The sequence below is a fragment of the Erpetoichthys calabaricus genome, chromosome 8 (assembly GCF_900747795.2).
Source record: "Erpetoichthys calabaricus chromosome 8, fErpCal1.3, whole genome shotgun sequence".
NCBI classification, from domain to species: domain Eukaryota; kingdom Metazoa; phylum Chordata; class Cladistia; order Polypteriformes; family Polypteridae; genus Erpetoichthys; species Erpetoichthys calabaricus.
In genome coordinates this window covers 66772793-66796068 of record NC_041401.2, presented here as the reverse complement: position 1 = coordinate 66796068, position 23276 = coordinate 66772793, and the positions used below count along the sequence as shown (strand labels likewise).

Below are 23276 nucleotides of genomic sequence, written 5' to 3'. Positions count from 1 at the left end.
TCAACTACTGGTGGTGGTCGAAAAGTGGACAGGAGGTGAGCTAGGCACCTTATAATGATGGAGTTTTTGAATCAGGCATTATGGGACACAATCAAGAGAGAAAGCACCGGATAAGAGAGGTTGAGACTCACAGATATACCAAAGAAAAGGAGTAGGAAAAACGCTGAGAGTACACGTAAGGCAAGACATACCAATACTTTTAAATACAGTGCATCCGGAAAGTATTCACAGCGCATCACTTTTTCCATATTTTGTTATGTTACAGCCTTATTCTAAAATGGATTAAATTCATTTTTTTCCTCAGCATTCTACACACAACACCCCATAATGACAATGTGAAAAAAGTTTACTTGAGATTTTTGCAAATTTGTTAAAAATAAAAAAATTGAGAAAGCACATGTACATAAGTATTCACAGCCTTTGCTCAATACTTTGTCGATGCAACTTTGGCAGCAATTACAGCCTCAAGTCTTTTTGAATATGATGCCACAAGCTTGGCACACCTATCCTTGGCCAGGTTCGCCCATTCCTCTTTGCAGCACCTCTCAAGCTCCATCAGGTTGGATAGGAAGCATCGGTGCACAGCCATTTTAAGATCTCTCCAGAAATGTTCAATTGGATTCAAGTCTGGGCTCTGGCTGGGCCACTCAAGGACATTCACAGAGTTGTCCTGAAGCCACTCCTTTGATATCTTGGCTGTGTGCTTAGGGTCGTTGTCCTGCTGAAAGATGAACCGTCGCCCCAGTCTGAGGTCAAGAGCACTCTGGAGCAGGTTTTCATCCAGGATGTTTCTGTAAATTGCTGCAGTCATCTTTCCCTTTATCCTGACTAGTCTCCCAGTTCCTGCCGCTGAAAAACATCCCCACAGCATGATGCTGCCACCACCATGCTTCACTGTAGGGATGGTATTGGCCTGGTGATGAATGGTGCCTGGTTTTCTCCAAACGTGACGCCTGGCATTAACACCAAAGAGTTCAATCTTTGTCTCATCAGACCAGAGAATTTTCATTCTCATGGTCTGAGAGTTCTTCAGGTGCCTTTTGGAAAACTCCAGGCGGGCTGCCATGTGCCTTTTACTAAGGAGTGGCTTCTGTCTGGCCACTCTACATTACAGGCCTGATTGGTGGATTGCTGCAGAGATGGTTGTCCTTCTGGAAGGTTCTCCTCTCTCCACAGAGGACCTCTGCAGCTCTGACAGAGTGACCATCGGGTTCTTGGTCACCTCCCTGACTAAGGCCCTTCTCCCCCGATCGCTCAGTTTAGATGGCCGGCCAGCTCTAGGAAGAGTCCTGGTGGTTTCGAACTTCTTCCACTTACGGATGATGGAGGCCACTGTGCTCATTGGGACCTTCAAAGCAGCAGAAAATTTTCTGTAACCTTCCTCAGATTTGTGCCTCAAGACAATCCTGTCTCGGAGGTCTACAGACAATTCCTTTGACTTCATGCTTGGTTTGTGCTCTGACATGAACTGTCAACTGGGGGACCTTATATAGACAGGTGTGTGCCTTTCCAAATCATGTCCAATCAACTGAATTTACCACAGGTGGACTCCAATTAAGCTGCAGAAACATCTCAAGGATGATCAGGGGAAACAGGATGCGCTGGAGCTCAATTTTGAGCTTCATGGCAAAGGCTGTGAATACTTATGTATGTGCTTTCTCAATTTTTTTATTTTTAATAAATTTGCAAAAATCTCAAGTAAACGTTTTTCACGTTGTCATTATGGAGTGTTGTGTGTAGAATTCTGAGGAATCAAATGAATTTAATCCATTTTGGAATAAGGCTGTAACATAAATAAATGTGGAAAAAGTGATGCGCTGTGAATACTTTCCGGATGCACTGTATATTCTACTTACCTGTCAGGTAACGGTGCTGGTTAAATATATTTCGTGTTAAGACAATAATTTCTTTTACGTCCTTGTACAAAAAACATTACATATTAGAGGAATAAATTACCATATTGGGCCATATTGACCCAAACGTTACATAGGCGGCAATTAAACACTAACGCAAAAAAACAGTTAAATAAACGAAAAATATGAGAAGAAGTAGAGCTTATAATAACTAAGTCATCAAATTTCATAGGGATGCATTGTAAAATCATGTTTAGGACATTTGAACAGATTTGAACAGTTAAGTTGATCCGTCCAACGTCTCACACAGGCAGTTAAACGTGAAGTGACAGGTGACCTAAAACTAAACTTTTCTTGCTAATCAAAAAAATAAATAACAAAAAGTACCGCCTCCTCTTCTTTTTTAACTTCCTGTTTCCGGGTGTAAGGACGAACCGGTGCAAGAGGGAGGCGCTCCGTTACTCACTCCCGCAGACAAAACCCCGCGGCCGGCACAGCTATAAGAGTTTAGCAGGCTACCGGCAGATCGACGCAGCCTTCAAGCCAGAAGTGGATTTCTTCAAGAAGACGCCTGCGCGAACCATGGCGGACTGTGGTGAGAGCGATGTAGTGGGGCTCCCGAATAAAGCGTCAGGCTGGGGGAGGGTATCGTGACATCTTCGCTTGCAGTAGGCAAGGACCACATGACAAAGTGACCAGATTTAACTGAAAACCGTGTGCTGTGGTATAAGAGCGACAAGAGGCCGTGCACCCGCTGAAAGACAAGCAGTAGATGGCCGTCTTCTCCGGAACGGGTGCCGTGCTTGTCTTGTGTGTTCTGGGCTGCCAGCAAACATCCGGGCTTCGGTTTATGCACACAGTTATGCGATGACAGGCAGATAGAACATCTTAAAAGGCATGTATTAATTTGTGCAAATAAACCTCATCAGCAAGTCGAAAGAGAAATGGGCAGCTGCTTTGATTGTAGACGACTTTTGTCCGACCCAGTGCGTGTGCACCAGTTTAATTTACTGGTATATTCACATCCGTAGCACAATACGAACCCCGATATTTAACAGACACGCTTAAATGGTAAAATAAGTTCAGCCATATCTGTTTCCCCTGCCTGGGACAAAGGCTGTTGTTTTAAATATTTCCAAGTAAGGTTTGTCCAGCCAAGCGCGAGTACATTGGGCAAGTTCATTTGCAAAGTTGGCACACTACATATGCACAACACGGAATAAATTGCGACATTGGCATTTCATCGGATTAAGTCACATTATACGCACATGTTTGGCACACGAGACAGTCCTGTGATTTGCCTAATGCGGACACACTTGTTAATTTCGTTGGCAAACATGCCACACTCCAGGATGCTGAAGTAAGCTACTTATTTGCGTAGTATAGCGGTAACTATGGGAACGGGCGATGTTTTAGAACGCACACGTTGTTTTGTCTTTAAACCGGTTCTGCAAGTTAAATGGGAGACAGGGAGACCTTCCACAGTTCCAGTGTTTGTACCCAAACCCAATTTACTGCACATCTTTCGACTAACGATTGCTTTATCAAGTGCCTTTGAGTGTCCAGGCTTTCCACTGTATGTAGGATTTTATTTTATTTTAGGAGACCCTACTTATGTAGATAAAAACAATAACCTTAGTTTGGCTAAATGCCTGCCTGGTTATCAGTATATGAAATGATTGGTTTTTTTTTGTGCAAGAGAAGAAATCAAAGCCACCTGCTTGACACCATGTTGAATGTTTATGCACTGACTGTTTTGACATTAGTATTGTCATTTTTGACAGAGAGATGCTAAACTAATCCTCATTAGTTGGAGAGCAGGAACTATAGATAGTAGGACAGACTGCACAAGTGCTGACATTTCAGTATGTTCCAGTAAACTTAACTATTCCCCTACTTATATGTGTGCTGTTCAGACTTGTCTCTAAACAGTCGGGTTTCTGTAAATAATTAAATAGAAGAACCCTTTGTGAACATTTAATGTTTACATTCAATTTAAAGGCATTATGCTTAAGATTATTAATTGGTCCAAACCGTTTTTTAAAAGTCAATAGTGATGTGATTACAGGTTGACATTGGTACATTAACATCCACTTCTACATGGTTTCTCACCATAATATAGGTCCTCAATAAACAGGCTTTGTAATGAGTTATATAAAATATGTTCTGTAGCCTTAAACCAACACTGTATCTATATTTCTGCTCTTTTATTACTCTGACATTGGCAGTCATCAAAGAAGTGCTATTGTGGACTTTGCCGTGTATTATTGCACCATCCACTGCTGTCCTTGGTTGTAACCACTATATTGTAACAAACTGTAATTAGCATTTAGCATTGAAAGCACACTGTTGCTTCCAAGTCAGCAATCATCCAGAATGTTTAAACAATACGGTAAACTTTATGTGAAGATTCTTCCATATCCACTTAGCAAATCTCCCTTTCTTAGAATATGTTCAGACTTTAAAATAAAGCTATGGGTCATCTTGCAGATAAAGATTAAATAAATAAGCCCACAATACTATCATTTTTTTAATGGCCAATTGTTTATATTAGTTACATGTAATCAGTCACATAAGATCACAATTAGTTCAGAACAGATACTTATGTTTTACAGCAATTGCTAGGATATTTAATTTTCAATCCGCTATTCCCGAATTAAAAATAATTTTCTTCATAGAAAGAAATACTGACAACTGGAATAAATTACCAAGCGGTGTAGTGAAGAGTAGTACTGTAGAGACCTTCAAAAAATCAACTTGATATTTTGTTAGAAAATCACAATTGTACTAAAGTTATATGTGCTGTGTATGAATTCTTGGTGTGCTTGTTGGTCATGTGGCACATCTGGCATCCGTGTGTTAATGTCATGTTTCTAAATAGGGATCCTCCGTTAAGGATTTTTAAGGCCAATACCGATCACCAATTTCATATTACTTGATCTTCTGATTCCAATTTATTTCCCCCTTTATCCCTTTAAAAAACTTTTTGCACTAAGCCTCTGCATAACCAGATGGCTTATGTCCTATATTAAATTGTATTTTTATAATTAGACTATTGACCACAGGTGTTGACAGCTCATTTTCTATGAACAAAATAAAGTTCTATAGGCTTATTGCTCAGTGACCATAAAATACTAATATACAGTAAGCAAAATTTCCTTAAATCATATGTAAAAAAAATATTTTTCCATAATATGGCATAAAAGAAAATAAAATGCATCTCATAATTCAAAGCTGTCATTTTTTTTTCTGTAATGTACCTATAAACAAAGCTTATTAAAAAAGTAGTTTTCTCTAACAACACAAAGTGTGTGTGTATAATAAATATATACAGTGCTATGCAAAAGTTTGGGCACCCTTGCTTAAAATGTCTGTTACTGTGAAGAGTTAAGTGAGCAGAAGATGAACTGATCACCAAAAGGCATAAAGTTAAAGATGACATTTCTTTAAGCAAGATTACAGTTTATTTCTGTCATCCACAGGTACAAAATACCAAAAAAATGTTTGCTGCAGGTCAACTACCACAATACCTCACGTAAAAGGAGCCCTCCAACTAAATTACCATAAAGCCCAGAAAAGCAGGGGTTGAAAAGATCGGATTTTGTGATGGCCAGTTTCACCGAAAACCAATAGAGTCTTTTAGTGAAAATTGGCCGATTTAGATTATACAGTTATTGCTAGAATTACCAGCCAATAGAAAAAAATGTGCCCCAACATCAGATCTAAATGGAGATGAGTTTTGCCATGATCATTTCATTTTATTTTATTTTGAAAAACTATGGTTAATTGTAACTTACAGGGGAAACTACAGGACAATTTTTTGATTTTCACTGAATTACATAAATGTACCATTCTGAAACAACTAAATCTTTATTAAATCGGAATACCCTGTTACTCCTCAAACACTTTACCTAAAAGTAAATTAAATTTAACTGCTGTTTTATGGAGTAGCTTATGAGGGGTAATTTAGAATATTCATGGCTATATCTTATTTTAAGCAGTTTACCCTGGCTTGAAGCAGAGGTAGATATCAGCCTTGGCTGCTTCTCAACAAAAGCATTTACTGTAGATGCTACAATAAATCCATGGAGAATCCCCAAAAAAACACAACAAAAAACTCTTTAGCAGCATACGTTATCCATATGATTTCACTCATGAGAGTCAGAGAATGTGTCCCTTCTTATGATACAGGAACAACATTCCTAAGCAAATCACTCACATTTTTGATAGAGTTTGGCTTTAAATTCACAACAGATAGTAACCAGAGGCAAAATATTACACCAAGTTGTTTATTTATATGCTAAAGAGTACAAATGTAGTTTTCCTGTGGATCTGAAATGATACGTATTTCACAATAAGAAGGGATTAGTCTTGTTTTGATCAGTTCACCTGCCACTTTCAAAAAAATGTTATTGTAATGAAGCTAAAATCTCAATTTTCAGATACTAATAATATACGTATTTCAGGCACACCCCCCCCCAACCCCCCGAAACCCCCAAACATTATCTGACCGTGTCCAGTATGACTTCTGCGTATGTTTGGGTGTCTCTCTCATTGCGTCTCATAACTCAAATGGTGTTGTTACAATTCTAAAAGAGTCTTAGTTTTTTGAATTTGCACAAAATTGGTCCCCTGGAACTTCTGAATTACTCAATACAATATTTCTTTTTCACTGGAAGTCACCCTGAAAGCTTCCTTTTACCAGGAAATGTATTACAGAAACTTTCCAGAAAAATGAAATAAAAAAAATTAAAATGATTAGAAATCGATCTGGAATCAACTCCGGACCTTCTACCTGCTTAATAGTCAATTAAATAATGAGGGATCTGCTCACACCTGGCTCTGGAACAGCTTGTCAGTCAATTGTCCAAATACGTTTGAGCTCCTGGAAATGGGGAGACCATGTATAAAAATGTCTATCATTCCTAAATAGCTCATGTGATATTTTTGTTAAACCCTTTGAATGAACGCTGAAAGCCTACACTTCCAATAATGTAATTTATTTCTTCATTACAAATCCATTGTGGTGGCACACAGAGCCAAAATTATGAAAATCTTATCATTGTCCAAATACTTATGGACCTAACTGTATAACTAATTACATTAGGTAATTTGAATCCTTATTATTAATTAATGAAAAAATAAGATAGAAAAACAGATATCCTGTCAATTAGAATATAAAAAATAATTAAATATTCAGTAGCAATCTGGGCACTGAGCAAGTTAGATAACAGCACCTTGATGTCTATATTAATATAGGAAAGGTATTAAAAAAGAAATGTTCAAAATGAATCAGAAATTCAAATTATGCAAAGAATTCAGCAGTACAGTTTATTTGCTTTAATTGGTTAATTTTATGTAGCTAGATCATTCAGGGGAACTACAAGAATCCAACCAAGAGGCAACATTGGCTTAACAGAGTGTTTCCCCTCATTGTAAAGTCAGATAAAATATTGCCTTGGTCTTTTGTATTTGTGTGGATGCAGACACTTTCATGGCTTCTTTCTCCTATGAGAACCACATAGTTGTCTATGAACAAAAACTAGCTTGGGACAGTAAAGCCTAGCATGATGAAAAGACTGTCCCTGAGAGTTGCTGATGGTCATGTCAAATGTTTGGGTAATGGTGATAAACTGATGATGACTTTATTTATGATGAAGTGGTGGAATTAAGAGGCACTGCCCTTTGTTTTCTAATCTAATTAACTACATCTCCTTTCATTTTGATGTTTTATTTTCTGCTTTCATTAATTTTCATGTATGATCAAGTATTCCTTCGACATCAGTAATACTGCTTTAAATTTTTCTAGTTTTTATGAAAAACTTTTATAAAATTCTTTCAGCTTCTAACATGCAAAGTACAGATCACAGAAGTAATGAAGTAAAGTTATATATGTTGAAATAAAGAAATTAGTATTTTGTTTTCGATTCTAGGTCTGAGTCTCGAGAAAATCTCCTCTTTCTCCAAGAATCTGAAATCTGAACAATGCTACATACTAGCACAGAATGTTTCCACGTGCAATGATCCATTGGAAGTTTGTCTGCACAGAAAGACAGTGCAGGACACTAATCATGTTTTTCAACATGTCATTCCTGCAGAGGGTAAACCTGTGACCAACCAGAAGAATTCAGGTATTGAAACCACCTCACAAGGGGATCAGTTTGTGAACTGAAATGATGCATTATTCATCTTTGTTAAACTAGTTTTCATTTCTTCCAAGGTTCATTTGAATTTTAGATGCACTTTTTCCCTTTGCCTATTAAATAAAAATGGTTTCAGTATAAGGTAGTGCCTTAACATCTGATATTTTTGTTTAGATGTTTTTGTTGCATGTTTTAGAGCCTATGTGGCAATTTCAGTCAAAATTCTAATGCAAATATCTGCCAACATCATACAGTACTGCTTGGGGATAATAGTGATGATGAATAGTGAACATGAAGGAAATTTCCTTCATGGAAAATTACTTAGTAATGGACTAAAACATCATGCAAAATGCGTACACATTCTACATTAACCCTTTAACTTCCTCCTGTAACCTAGCAATAATGAGCTTTTTAATTAGTATTTAGTATAACCAGTTAAACCATTATCATCCTTTTACCCCTTTCTTTTGAATACCAAATGCTAAGACCTTCTGCTTAGCAAGGTAGTCTAATTATTTGAAGAGATGACTTACTAAAGAATGTATGTGCAACACTGGGTAGACATTTAAAGTGCAATAAAAACTTTTAATGTAATGTATTTTTTAAAATGTACTGTATAATTACAGTCAAACCATTAAAATATATTGTGTAAAGTCCCTTTACCTCAATGTTGTGGGCAGAGTCCACCTTGCCCTGATATGAGAGACTTATAAAAGGTGTTAGGAGTCTGTCATTGTGCAGTCCATGCATAGGAGAGTCTCTTCTCATTGTCTACTTACTGTAATTGTACTAGAGAGATGCATGGTGATAACATGTGGTGGTCGTCCGGTGAACTGCAAAGATTGGTTAATTTCTGATTACAGAAGCCAAATGTGCCAGATGAATCTGGTCACTAAGCAATGGCAAAGGGTGTGTTTTGAGGTGCACTGTCCATTGGGTAGTCAGTAATTGGAAATATTGCTAACTGAATTATTTTTTCATCACTGTGCTTAATAACTTTTAAAGAAGAGTTTTCCCAGTGAATGGAACTGCACAATATTTCTGCCACCATGTGGCAATCTGTTAAACCCTTTTATGTTTAGGTAGTAAGATGAAAGGTAGTAGTTTGATGTGGCACCTGATAATCTAATGCCAAAGTAATTTTCTGTTAAATACCATCTTCTGATAGTTGTTAGCTGTAGTATGTGTGTGTGTGTGTGGTGTGTAATATTTGTTTTAGCACATTATTTGTATTTTTCTTATTAGTTTAAAAAAAAACAGATGGTGTTCAGTTTGAACTGTCTTTTGAACTTTACCATCTGCAAGAATATTTTTCACTTGGCTTAATGACTTATTGGTTGCTTTTCCAGACCCTTAGGCACTGTACCAATGCTAGAAAGTGTTATTTAAATATTTACATTTACAAAATAAGAACAAATGGCAATAAAAAATAAATTTCATTTTGGATTAATCTATGAGTAAAAGACAGAGAGAGAGACAGCGAGATAGAGAAAACTACTTTAACCTATTAAAATAACATGATTTTGATCATTTTTGTAGTTGACAAAAGTTGTTTGACATACATTTTATATGTGACCAATACCTAACATATTTTAGTATAAAAGCTAAACTTATTTCAAAATTGGATGACAGAAAGAATATTGATAATAAATGAGATTGTATTTGCAGGTAATTAGTTTTTTGTTTTTGTTTTTTTTTTAATTATTTAAAAAGTGTCATTATAAAGGGAAATGTTTGGAATCTTTAGTTTAATGCAGCCGTTTGTCTCAGTTCAACACTGTACATCTCCATGGATGAATGCAAACTAATTCATGATCCTGATATTCTTCATAAAAAATTGTAGAAAATTAAGAATCAGTGATGGCGCAATCATTTTAAGTCCACTTCAGCTAAATGTGAATTTCTGCAAGAGGGTTAAATTTATCCTTCTCCAAAGCTGCATTACTCAGTGAACACTTGCAAGAAAAGTACAGATTTATTAAATACTATATACTGGTTTAATAATATCCAAGAGAAAAATGAAATACTCTATCAACATCACAGAATACAAAGTACACATAGGCAATGTACAGAAGGTAAAACCAAAAGAACCCATTTAAATGAATTAATGAAGAAAACCAGTAAATAAAAGCTAAGTAAAGTTGTGCTCAAAAACAAATATTGGAATCTTTAGCTCAATTAAAATACCAGGCCATATGCACTATATATTGCATGTTTCTTTTCCTGCCGTGTTGTTTGCCTGGACACTTTAACTGTGCTATATACAACTAGTTTATTTCTGTAGGCCTATTACTGTTTATTCCTTTCTTATTGCTTTCAGGAAGGTGCTGGATATTCTCTTGTCTGAACGTGATGCGACTTCCATTTATGAAAAAATTCAATATAGAAGAATTTGAATTCAGCCAGTCCTATCTGTTCTTTTGGGATAAGGTGAGTAAGGCTTAAATGGCACATGCTTCCCAAGCAGCTGTGTATATTCATCATTTAATGCTAATTACAGTGTATTGAGCAATACCAATTTGTTTACCATTACTCCCAGTTCAGCTTCTGTAATTGTCATTGGATCCCATCTTTGGGACTGTTAATTTGCTGCAATTTTCTTGTCCAGAAACACAGGTATGTTGCTTGTTTTGGCCACTTATGCATTTTCTGACCCATTTACCCAGTTAAGGATCATTGGGAGCTAACTCAGTTCCATTTGGTACAAAGTGGGAGTCAACAGCTTAACATTAAACCTGATTTATTATCATTACTATTGTATATCTGACTGACATTTTTTATCCACAGTGACTTTTGGTGAGGCTACACTAACAAATGTTTACAGATACTTCAGTAACTGGAAGAGTCAGGAACTGAAACAGCAAACTTTTAGTGTCTAGCATGTCAACCACTGCACTGTACTCCCTTCCCTTTATACAGAACACCTTCCTGTTTTCGTCATTAATGCATTTATTCCCCATTTTCTTGTTTTTGCTATGCGTTTCACCATTTAAGTTAGTTAGTTTAATGCGTGAGAAATCTATTTAAGTAAGCTTGGCTGATATTATTATATATAATATATATATTGTGGCTGGGGGTGGTACCCAGGTGGGACACTCAGAAGGACCGGAGGAGGGCTTACACCTCCTCCAGACCACGAGGGGGCGACTGCCCTGGTGGCTTTGGGGACCACGGGTACAGAGCTTAGAAACTCAGCCCTATAGGATCCCGTGGTCTCCGCCAGGGGGGTGCCCCGATGCCTGTCCGCCACACCCAGAAGTGCTGGGGGGAAGAAGACCAGGGACACCCGGAGTGCTTCCGGGTGCACATCCAGCAGTCCCGCCACACCAGGGTGTGCCGGCAGTCGCTCATTGGGAGGCACCTGAAGCACATCCGGGTGGATATAAAAGGGGCCGCCTCTATCCATTCGGTGGCTGGAGTCGGGTGGAAGAGGACGGAGCTTGGATGAGAGGAGTGGAGGCGGACCAGATGAGAGAGAGAGAGGCATTGCGAAGAGGCCTGGACTTTGTGGGTGATTGGTACAGGGGCACTGGGTTGTGTGTGGCATATTTGTAAATATTGTAAATAAAGCGTGTGTGATGACTTACAACGATGTCTTCCTGTCTGTGTCCGGGCTGTTCCCCACAATATATATAATTTTTTGTTATTAGACTAAAAAAATTGATTTTTTAAACAATTAATGCCAGATGATTTTTCCTTGGTTTGACATGGTAAGACTTATAAGAATATAATAACCATATTATATAAAGCATTTCAAACAACATTCCGTATTAACAAAAGGAGCACAATCTTAATATTGAAAGCATTTGCAGACACTTGATTATTACAGGATATTTAGAGAATCTAACTTATTATACACAATTGAGAAAAGATGGAAAGCTCAAAATATCATTCCTCAAGGTCGTCATCAGCATTAAAACATAATTTTTGACCAAGATTTCTTCTGTTCCCACCAAGGGGAGTCTCACGAAGCTTCTTATTCCTCTGGTGGCCAGAGAATGTTAAGCGTGCTCTTTGCTCAAGGCTGTCCTTTATCATCAACCCATTTACTTAACGGCAAAAGTTACTGTAGTAACTGAACCCTGTACTTGGTGGGAGTGGTCCTAGTCATGGATTTTTTTTTTATTCTCTGTCCAAGCATCATTCATCTATTAAACATCTCCTAAATTCTGCATTACCTCATCATTTCAGAAGCAGAAATGTTCTGCATTGCTTTCATCACATTTCTGCTGCGTTAGTTTTAGTCATCTCCCTTTATGTAGCATTTTGAGTTGCTACTGATTCAGCTCAAACAGTGCCCATTACCACTTTGCCTACTCTGGCTTTATGTCTTATTTAAAAGTTTCTTCAAAGTGACTTTCAAAGCTGATGACCACAAAATAACTGATATTGCTACCTACTGTGTTTATGGCTGGACTTTTACAGGATTATTTTGTGATACTGGACTTCTTGCTGACTCCCAGCATCCCACAGCATTAGTACTGCTAAATGTTCATTTACAATTTTTTTTTTCTTTTCTCTGTCCATATGTTTAATTTTTTAAATCAAATCTTTATACTTTAATTGCTGATGTTGACTCTTTTGTATGGTGTATGCAACCTTATTGTGTATAGTTTCTTGTGTGTATTCCGTTTGATGCCAGAACGTTTGCATGCTGATTCCAAACTCTTGGCATTTCACAGTGATTTTATCTAAAATTTTAAGTCATAAATGAACCAATGTTTTTAGTGACTGCTTTTATTCATTAACTTATTTTAATGTGTTCCGTTTCTAAAGCATGTGCTGATAGTGACTGATTTTTGCCGCAGATTAACAGCAGTTTATCCCTGCCAGTTTCTTTGTTCATGGGGTTTTACATTTATAGTAGAGCTTCATCTCTCCAAGTTGTTGTGTTAGTACTTTTTCTGGGTGAAAACCCCAGTTTTAGATAAGTATTTTTTTTCCTCCACAATTCAAGAATTCATGTTCTGAATGCCCCAGGATAGCTGCATGCTGTGTTTGATATTAATTTTTTCTGTTCCAATATGTTGCCATGACTTCCTACATTGAAAATTTTATTATGCAGTAATGATTAACTTAATCTGTTTATAGATTATGGCGCCTATTGTGTCCGTTACCATTAAATACAAACACTGCTTGTGCTTATTTTTAGATAGAACGCTTCTATTTTTTTCTTCATGTATTTGTGGAAACAGCCCAGCGTGAAGAACCAGTAGATGGACGCTTGGTTCAGTTCTTGCTCTCTAACCCAACCAATGACGGGGGTCAGTGGGACATGCTGACTAATCTTATTGGTAAGGCTCAAATTTATTTCTTCCTCAATTACATATAAAATGGAAAAACAATTTGCTGAATTAGTGGTTTTAATTGAAAGCGCTGGTTCAGTTCAAATACTTAATATTGCCTCGGCTAAATCAAGTAGCACAAAATGGTTTACTGTTGTGGTAAACTGAGTTATAAGCAGTATGCTTAATCAAGTTATGTAACTAAATGTTAAAATAGATGCTATTAAAAAAACAGTAGTCAGTCTTAGTGTATGCAACATATTCCTTTTAGTTTTAATGTTTTTCCTATTTTTTCATATCTCTGACATCAAATTGTGTGTTTTAATTTGATGACTTCTGAAAACCCATGTCAAAAGTTAGGCTGTAGCCTGTGTTATGGTAGTAACCATCTTGTAGTCCACATATTTATAGTACACTATGTGAAGATGGCATTATGTGTAGTCTGTAATTACTTCAAAATGCTTGTAAGGGCTCCTCTGTTCTAAAGACTTTCATTTTCATTGTGACAGTTTAACATCTTTTTTCCTCTGTGCTATATGTTTTCCAGCTTGCAATACTAAATGCCAGAGAACCTGTAAAGTACTTACGAGACTCTAATGACTGCTGTATTTGTTTAAACAAACACTGCTCTACATTGAAAGGTTCTGATATTGTGTTTAATTTTTTTTTGCACTCCAAAGCACTACCTTTTAAATGTCTGGCAAGTTTAATGTAACATCAGACACAGTGGATTCATTTTTGTGTCAAAGCTTAAAAGATCCTACAAGAGAATGTGTTCTGTGGATAATTTGAGGCAACTTGTTCCATACAGTATTCTAAATTTAAAAACAAAGTATGTTCTGGGTACTTTTTTCCTTTATTACATTTGCATTTTAACATAATTGCAAGTTTTATTTAGACAATATAGTAACCTACATCACAAAAAGCAGAGATATGAAACCTCAATAGCCTGCAGTCTGAAACTTCTGTTTTACGTCGATGTTCCACAACTGTGGCATTCTGACTGATTTTATCTTTTTTTGATAATTTTGTAGAAAAATATGGTGTGATGCCAAAAAAGTGCTTCCCAGAATCTCACAGCTCTGAGGCATCTAGGCGAATGAATGAAATCCTAAACCATAAGGTAAGGTTTTATTTTGCAGGACATGGATTTAAGAGAGGCTGTGAAAAGCATGGTTAAATGGCAAAAGAATAATATGAGTTGAGAGATCTCATTTAAACAAAACGCTCATCAAAAAAATGCGTATGAGATAAAAAAAATTCTGTTAAAATGGTAATGTTAATAATTGACATTCACATTTCATTACAATACATACATTGTTATTCAGATCAAACAAAAATATACATTTAATATGTAATAATTACTCAAAAAAAACTTAAATGTCCAAAAGATTAGCAGTGGTTTAGCATGTTTTATTAGTTGTTGAAAGCACTAATTAATGCCTTTTAGGATTCTAAAAAGATGCCGTCTTGAATTGAATTCAGTAATGCAAGGACCTCATGCTGGTAGTGCAATTTAAGTCAACCACAATATATTTTGCATTTAGTAGTAATATCTTATTAAGAATATATGATAATGATCCCCATATTTAAATTTCAGTAGGGGCTAAACATGACAGAATCTTTCACAGATTGAGTCAAGAAGAATGTGTATCTAGATTATGACCCTGACTTTCCAAAATGTATGTGCAATGGATAATTTGGGGTTAATCAAGACCTTGTTTTACACATGATAAAAGTGTATTTTATCTATAAATGACTCAGATTAATTTATCTAAAAGCAGATTGTAAAGTCCATTTTCCCCACACTGCCCTAGGCTATAATAGGGATGTATTCTTTAGATGAAAATACTGTATAAGCATTGAAAAGTGAAAGTAATGGCATAATTGCAGAAAACTTTCAGTAATGTTAACAAACGTCTGTCATAGGCTGGCAGTATTTGCACTGTAGTGTTAAACTCAAATCTCAAACTGAAGCTCTAATTCAAATATTTTTTGTTTAAAAATGAATAATAATGCACAAAAACAGTCACTGTCTAAAAAAGAACTTCATACATGTTTTCAGTATTTGCCAACTTTGGTGTGTAGCTTTCTGAAGATCACAAATGGCAGCATCATAGGACATTTTTTCCTGTATAATCAGAGATGTTTAGCTGTCCAGGCGTTACAATGATTAGTTAAAAGATGCTAGCCTGAATTATTTTTCTTTTTTTTTCTGTTCTGTACATCATAAATCCTTATTATCTTGAGTTACATTTTCATTACAGATGTTCAATAGTTGCACCATCATGATACAGGAAACTTTTTGAATCTCAATACCCCATAGTAGAAATGTTGCTTCTCTGGAGAGATGTCAGTTGAGGTGGTTTGGTCATGTTGTTAGGAAATTGTGCCTATATATAAAGAACACACACATCCACAAGTGATATAATTAGTAACTTCTGATTCTCAGGCTGGACACGGTCAGTTTTCAAGACCTTCAGCATTCCTGTGTGGGTATTTTTTTTTTTTTTTTTTTGCTTCCTCTTGTTTCATTCCTTGTTATAGGGACATACCCACTAGGATATCTGGTAGCACAGTACAGACCCACTGTAAAGCACACCTTGTTTATGCCAGTTGCCATGGCTAGCTACTGCTTCTATTTGTGATTTAAAAAAAAAAAAAAAGAAAAACCTTTTGTCACTGCAACAATGTAGGACGTTTTATGCAAGATTAAGGTCATGTGCTCTTAGGTGGACCCTACTGTACTGTATTATGTAATAAATATAATGTATACAAATTAGAATAATGTACAGTGCATCCGGAAAGTATTCACAGCGCATCACTTTTTCCACATTTTGTTATGTTACGGCCTTATTCCAAAATGGATTAAATTCATTGTTTTCCTCAGAATTCTACACACAACACCCCATAATGACAACGTGAAAAAAGTTTACTTGAGGTTTTTGCAAATTTATTAAAAATAAAAAAATTGAGAAAGCACATGTACATAAGTATTCACAGCCTTTGCCATGAAGCTCAAAATTGAGCTCAGGTGCATCCTGTTTCCCCTGATCATCCTTGAGATGTTTCTGCAGCTTAATTGGAGTCCACCTATGGTAAATTCAGTTGATTGGACATGATTTGGAAAGGCACACACCTGTCTATATAAGATCCCACAGTTGACAGTTCATGTCAGAGCACAAACCAAGCATGAAGTCAAAGGAACTGTCTGTAGACCTCCGAGACAGGATTGTCTCGAGGCACAAATCAGGGGAAGGTTACAGACACATTTCTGCTGCTTTGAAGGTCCCAATGAGCACAGTGGCCTCCATCATCCGTAAGTGGAAGAAGTTCGAAACCACCAGGACTCTTCCTAGAGCTGGCCGGCCATCTAAACTGAGCGATCGGGGGAGAAGGGCCTTAGTCAGGGAGGTGACCAAGAACCCGATGGTCACTCTGTCAGAGCTGCAGAGGTCCTCTGTGGAGAGAGGAGAACCTTTCAGAAGGACAACCATCTCTGCAGCAATCCACCAATCAGGCCTGTATGGTAGAGTGGCCAGACGGAAGCCACTCCTTAGTAAAAGGCACATGGCAGCCCCCTGAGTTTGCCAAAAGGCACCTGAAGAACTCTCAGACCATGAGAATGAAAATTCTCTGGCCTGATGAGACAAAGATTGAACTCTTTGGTGTGAATGCCAGGCGTCACGTTTGGAGGAAACCAGGCACCGCTAATCACCAGGCCAATACCATCCCTACAGTGAAGCATGGTGGTGGCAGCATCATGCTGTGGGGATGTTTTTCAGCGGCAGGAACTGGGAGACTAGTCAGGATAAAGGGAAAGATGACTGCAGCAATGTACAGAGACCTCCTGGATGAAAACCTGCTCCAGAGCGCTCTTGACCTCAGACTGGGGCGACGGTTCATCTTTCAGCAGGGCAACGACCCTAAGCACACAGCCAAGATATCAAAGGAGTGGCTTCAGGACAACTCTGTGAATGTCCTTGAGTGGCCCAGCCAGAGCCCAGACTTGAATCCGATTGAACATCTTTGGAGAGATCTTAAAATGGCTGTGCACCGATGCTTCCCATCCAACCTGATGGAGCTTGAGAGGTGCTGCAGAGGAGTGGGCGAAACTGGCCAAGGATAGGTGTGCCAAGCTTGTGGCATCATATTCAAAAAGACTTGAGGCTGTAATTGCTGCCAAAGGTGCATCGACAAAGTATTGAGCAAAGGCTGTGAATACTTATGTACATGTGATTTCTCATTTTCTTTTATTTTTAATAAATTTGCAAAAACCTCAAGTAAACTTTTTTCACGTTGTCATTATGGGGTGTTGTGTGTAGAATTCTGGGGAAAAAAATGAATTTAATCCATTTTGGAATAAGGCTGTAACATAACAAAATGTGGAAAAAGTGATGCGCTGTGAATACTTTCCGGATGCACTGTATATTTTTAATATAATATACTAATTACGTGTGTGAGAGAGAAAAATCTTTATCACCAGCACATTAGCTGGGAGGTTACAATAATGATGTGATTTTTACATATGTTTGGACTTAAACATTCCTTACTAATATTTGTCCATTGTAAATTGTAGAGGCCATTGTAAATTGCAGAGGTTTGAGAAACATTTTTTATGACTATGTAGAGGGCATTTGTAGTTATAGTATTGATAATAAAAGATTGTAAAATGTACAGACTGTTTAGCTCCTTGCTTTCATAGTTCTTCCTGACAAGCATAGTGACAATATTCCTTTTATTTTAATAATGTTATGTCACATTACTAGTAATTCTGTAAATAATTTTAAAACATGGCGGCACTGAGGTGCAGTGGTAGCCTTGCTGCCTCGCAGTAAGGAGACCCGGGTTCTCCCTGTGTCTGTGTAGATTTCCTCCAGGTGCTCCGGTTTCTACCCACAGTGCAAAGACATGCAGGTTAGGTGGATTGGCGATCCTAAATTGTACCTAGTGTGTGCTTGGTGTGTGTGTGTGTGTGTGTGTGCGTGCGTGTGTGTGTGTGTTCCCTGCGGTGGGCTGGCGCCCTGCCCAGGGTTTGTTCCTGCCTTGCGCCCTGTGTTGGCTGTGATGGATGGATGGATTTTAAAACACTGGTAAAACATAATTATCTTTTTGCAGTGATACATATTTTCTGTTCCAATATGTCTACTTCCCAGATGTCTAGATATTTACAAGATGATTGTAACACTTCTTAAGTTCTTAAGAACTCTCATACTGTTAGGAGTAATCCACCCATCCATTTTCCAACCCGCTGAATCCGAACACAGGGTCACAGGGGTCTGCTGGAGCCAATCCCAGCCAACACAGGGCACAAGGCAGGGAACCAATCCCGGGCAGGGTGCCAACCCACCGCAGGATACACACAAACACACCCACACACCAAGCACACACTAGGGCCAATTTAGAATCGCCAATCCACCTAACCTGCATGTCTGTGGACTGTGGGAGGAAACCGGAGCGCCCGGAGGAAACCCATGCAGACACAGGGAGAACATGCAAACTCCATGCAGGGCAGACCCGAGAAGCGAACCTGGGTCTCCTAACTGCGAGGCAGCAGCGCTACCACTGCGCCACCGTGCCGCCCGTTAGGAGTAATTGACAGTTTATATTGGTACAGGGTACATTATGGAACTGCAATACATTCAGGAACTTTTTCCTTCTGGTTAAGAGCCGATATTAATTGGGCAAAATATAGCAAGAGTCACAGACCCATATTCTATACTTATTTGATAACAGCCTGCTCATAGATGGCCTGTACAGTGGAAGATACAATTATTTTCCATATGGTTAATTATGGGCAATAAATGGGTAAAACCTACCTCTAATTCGGATATTTTGCGCAAGTCCAAAAACCCTTACCTTCCAAAGGAAATGTATTCTCTGCTGGACCCTAGAGCAAGTACTTTTAAGTGTGAATATTCTATCTTAATTGTCAGTCAATGTGTGCACCCAGGTCCTTATAAGGTATAATCAGAATACTGTTTTTATCATTTAACACTATAGGGAAATAGTCAGTCAGTCATTGTCCAACCAGCTATATCCTAACACAGGGTCACGGGGGTCTGCTGGAGCGAATCCCAGCCAAACCCTGGGCAGGGCGCCAGCCCACCGCAGGGCACACGCACCTACACACTAGGGACAATTTAGGATCGCCAGTGTACCTAACCTGCATGTCTTAGGACTGTGGGAGGAAACCGGAGCACCCAGAGGAAACCCACGCAGACACAGGGAGAACATGCAAACTCCTAGGGAAATAGTGTTTCCAATAAATTAAGGTCAAATATTTCCTGTACCTTTTCAATATTAAGAATAGATGATGCCTATCTATTTTTAATTTATATTAGACATGTCTATTCAGTAAACAAAGAATTGCAGTATAATTAAAAGACAATGTTATATTTGTCTTTGTTATTATGACTACGTTCATTTGTGTGTAACAAGGAGACTACAGGTAAATTCATACAGCTCCATGGGGCTTCAGTGCTAATTTATATAAAACCTGCATACATTTTTTTTTTTTTTTTAATAATTTCCAACTTGCTACATATGCTTTGTGAGCAAAGTATAATACCGGTTGATAATGAAATGGTTGATACCCATATTTTTTTAGTTGATAAACCAGACGTTAAGGATGCAAAGTATTAAATATGAACACAACGAAAAGAAGCTGTGCATAGGATTTAGGGTTTTCTAGGTATTTGGTTATAACAAGTGAAATATTTGATAGCATTCCCAGTATATCACATCTGCTTGTAAGCATGTAGAAATAGATCTGAGTAGCAACTTCCTTCTAATAAGTCTTTTTAAAAAAAATAATAATAATTACTGATAATGCAACTATTCTAAAATCCTTTATATTCCCTTGGGTATGGCTTTTTGGGAACATGGACAATTATATCTTTTCCACAAGGAAGGAACACTGTGGAAATCCACAAACATCTGGAAATTTGAACACCAGGCAGGAGTTGACTCCTTTGCTCAGTTTTAAATACCTGTATTATTATCATTCTTTAATTTAATATTATTTATTGTATCAGTATGCTGCTGCTGGAAAATGTGAATTTCCCATTGGGATTAATAAAGTATCTATCTATCTATCTATCTCTATCTGATATGTCAGCTGGGCAGGTGATTTCTTTACGTGATATGTTAAAGCAGCCTCGTTAACATTTCAAGGGGCAATCTGTAGTCTTACTCCAATACACGTCAACTATAGGGAATGGCATACTAAAAGCCTCAGTAAAAAAACAAAAATCACTCAGATTGGTAGCAAAAAACATCATCAGTTGAGACAAGAGATAATGACATTAATGGAAATTTCAATGTGGCCCAAAGGTTTCTGGAGTCTATTGATGCATAGTACTGCTACACATGTCTCTGTGTTGTGTTTTGGCCTCTCTTAACCTTTTGTCATAGCTGTTGTTTTACTGATCCATATTACTAACCGAGAATGGTAAACCGGATGGCATGAACGCAGGTACACGGCGAGAATGGTAAACCGGATGGCATGGATGCAGAAACACGGCGATGGGACCATGAGACATACTGCGCAGGCGCGTACAGCGCGCATCTCATAAACCGCATGCGAAGTCGTATCCACTGCAAACGAAGGAGTCACGGCCCAAAAACGAAAGAGGTGAACTGACGTGAATGAGAAATGAAGCAACAACACGCCCATAGCTAATGACTAACGACACAGCCACACAGAAAAGAGGATTCTTTGCTGCAGCCCAGATTCAAACAAGAGGCTACGGCAGGTCCACAATGATAGTACGAAAGGTGCAGGCGTCCCCGCCATATTGTGAGTGGCACTACTGCGGAGTGAAGTTAGGAATAATGTGCTGCTTGGGATTGTACAAACCGCTTAACGCTTTACACCAAATTCAAACACAATACAGCTCAACGATACAAACACGAGCCCACCTGGATAAGATCAATGAACGCAGGCGCCTACAACGCGCGTCTGAAATGCCACAAGCAAAAGCGGGCACGGCTCCAAGACGAACGAGCTCGACTAATGTATTTCAGGATACCCAATTTCGGGGGTAGGCGAGCGAAGCGAGCAGGGGGCAGAGCCCCCCTTGTTTAAATTCTAATGTGTCATTTTTCCTAAACCTTGAGAGGATCCCGGAAAGTCTCTGGATGTCCCCACAGGGCAGCTCGATCAACTGAGTCGAACACTTTATGAAAATCGACAAAGGCTGCAAAGAAAGTCTGCCAATATTCGCATTTGCGCTCCATGAGAACCCTCAGTGCCACCAGACTGCTCTGGTCGCTGTTAGGTGAGCAAGTGATCACAGATCCTATTGAGGACAACCCTAGCAAGGACCTTACCCCACACTGAGAGCAGTGTTATCCCCCTGCAGTTGCCACAATCCAGGTGATCACCCTGCAAGTTCCCAACAGGGATGACAAGTTATGTATTCTAGTCAGTTGAGATGATGCCAGTCTCCCACATGGAAACAAAGATTGCTTACAATGCCAGAAGGACAGCCTTACCACCAGCCTGGAGAAGTTCACCCCAGATACCACAGATCCCTGTGCAATCTCAGCGAGATTGGGTGGTTCACAGCTAACTGGAGGATCAGCCTCAAGAACCATGTACCCAGTTATATCCAATATCCTAGGTGGAGGATCAGCTTTAAACACTGGTACTGTGAGTGGAGAACCTCTTCATTTTTCCCAGTTGATTCTGGAGTTTGTCAGGTGTGTGTTCTTGCTCCTGCTCTGTTTAATGCTTGAATAGACTTGGTGTTAGGCAAGGTTGTGGGTTTCATCCACTGTGGGGCATCTGTTGAAGGAAGACTTACTGATCTTGACTTTGCCAATGATGCTGTGAATCTTCATGGAGTCAATGGAGGTTCTGATCGGGGCTCTCAACAGACTGTGTCTCTTCAAAGAATCCTTGGTACCGCTGGTTTGATTTGTGTAAAATGAGCAGTTATTCATGGGGTCCTTAATGAGGCACATTACCTGCATTGTGAGGTAGCGTCAGTTATGGCACTATGGCCATGTGGCTGATTCCCCGAGAGTGATCTGGTTTGCAGAATCCTCATTGTTGAGGACCCAAGTGGCTGGACCAGGCCAAGGGGATGCCCACGTAACACCTGGCTGAGGCAGACAGAGGGTAATTTCTGTAGGGTAGGACCGGACCACGGGTTGCCACCAGGATCCCAAGCTGTTCTGTCATGTGGTGGGTGCAGCAACACGCTGTACCAGTGTATGCTCCCCAACCTGGCCCGACCTGATTTTTCCTAAAACCCAGTCTCTCTCACAGTTTGTACAATTCTTCATTTCCACTTACGTAAAATTTGTAGTTCGGATATATGCTGTAATGTGTTCTTGGAACATCTACACAAAAATTATATGTATAGTTTTCAGTGGCAGTGTCCATGTCCATAATGTGACACTAGGACTAGTCCGTGCAAAGAAAATTGCTCCACAAGGTTTTTACTCTGAGTTATTTGTACATTCACCATTCTTACCCGTGGTTTTATATGTGCATATAAAGTGAACATTACTGATCTGAATTCAAGCGATTAGGCTTAATATTTGTAGTACAGATATCTTAAACATTGCCATAGCATTTATCATGTAGCTTACTGTTCCTTTTCCTGCTTTTTGAGCTGAAGCTTACAGTGATTACAATTCCCCACAAAAAGAGTATTCAGGTTCAGGGTTTAGAGAAACTAATAGTCAGCAACGGAGTAGATGCATTAGCTGGATTGCCTTTAGTAAGCAAATATATAAGGCAGAGTAGATTTTTTTCGCCGTATTCCCTGGATAGGTAATTTTGCCTTAAAATATCCTGCAAAAATATAATGTCAGGTGTACAAATGGTCTCTCTCATCTTATTTGTTGTGCACCACATATGCTTGGTGTAAATACAGAGGCTCTGCCTCCCTCCCAACTCAAGTGCACAGTTCTCTCGGGACATTCCATTGAGAAGCCCTGTAGATCAACCTTGGATTCAAGGATATCAGGGCAAAGCCATG

General features: G+C 38.6%; 1 protein-coding gene across 1 annotated transcript in view; it reads left to right on the top strand.

Annotated features, from left to right (window-relative positions):
* Positions 1-2279: 2279 nt before the first annotated feature.
* The window catches only part of blmh (bleomycin hydrolase), a 28876-nt gene continuing 7879 nt past the window's right edge, over positions 2280-23276 (top strand). The window contains exons 1-5 of the mRNA XM_028806681.2: positions 2280-2448; positions 7787-7984; positions 10317-10426; positions 13149-13290; positions 14316-14404. Of these exons, the coding sequence (XP_028662514.1) occupies positions 2436-2448; positions 7787-7984; positions 10317-10426; positions 13149-13290; positions 14316-14404 (552 nt within the window). The 5' untranslated portion in view covers positions 2280-2435. The remainder of the gene's footprint in view (positions 2449-7786; positions 7985-10316; positions 10427-13148; positions 13291-14315; positions 14405-23276) is intronic.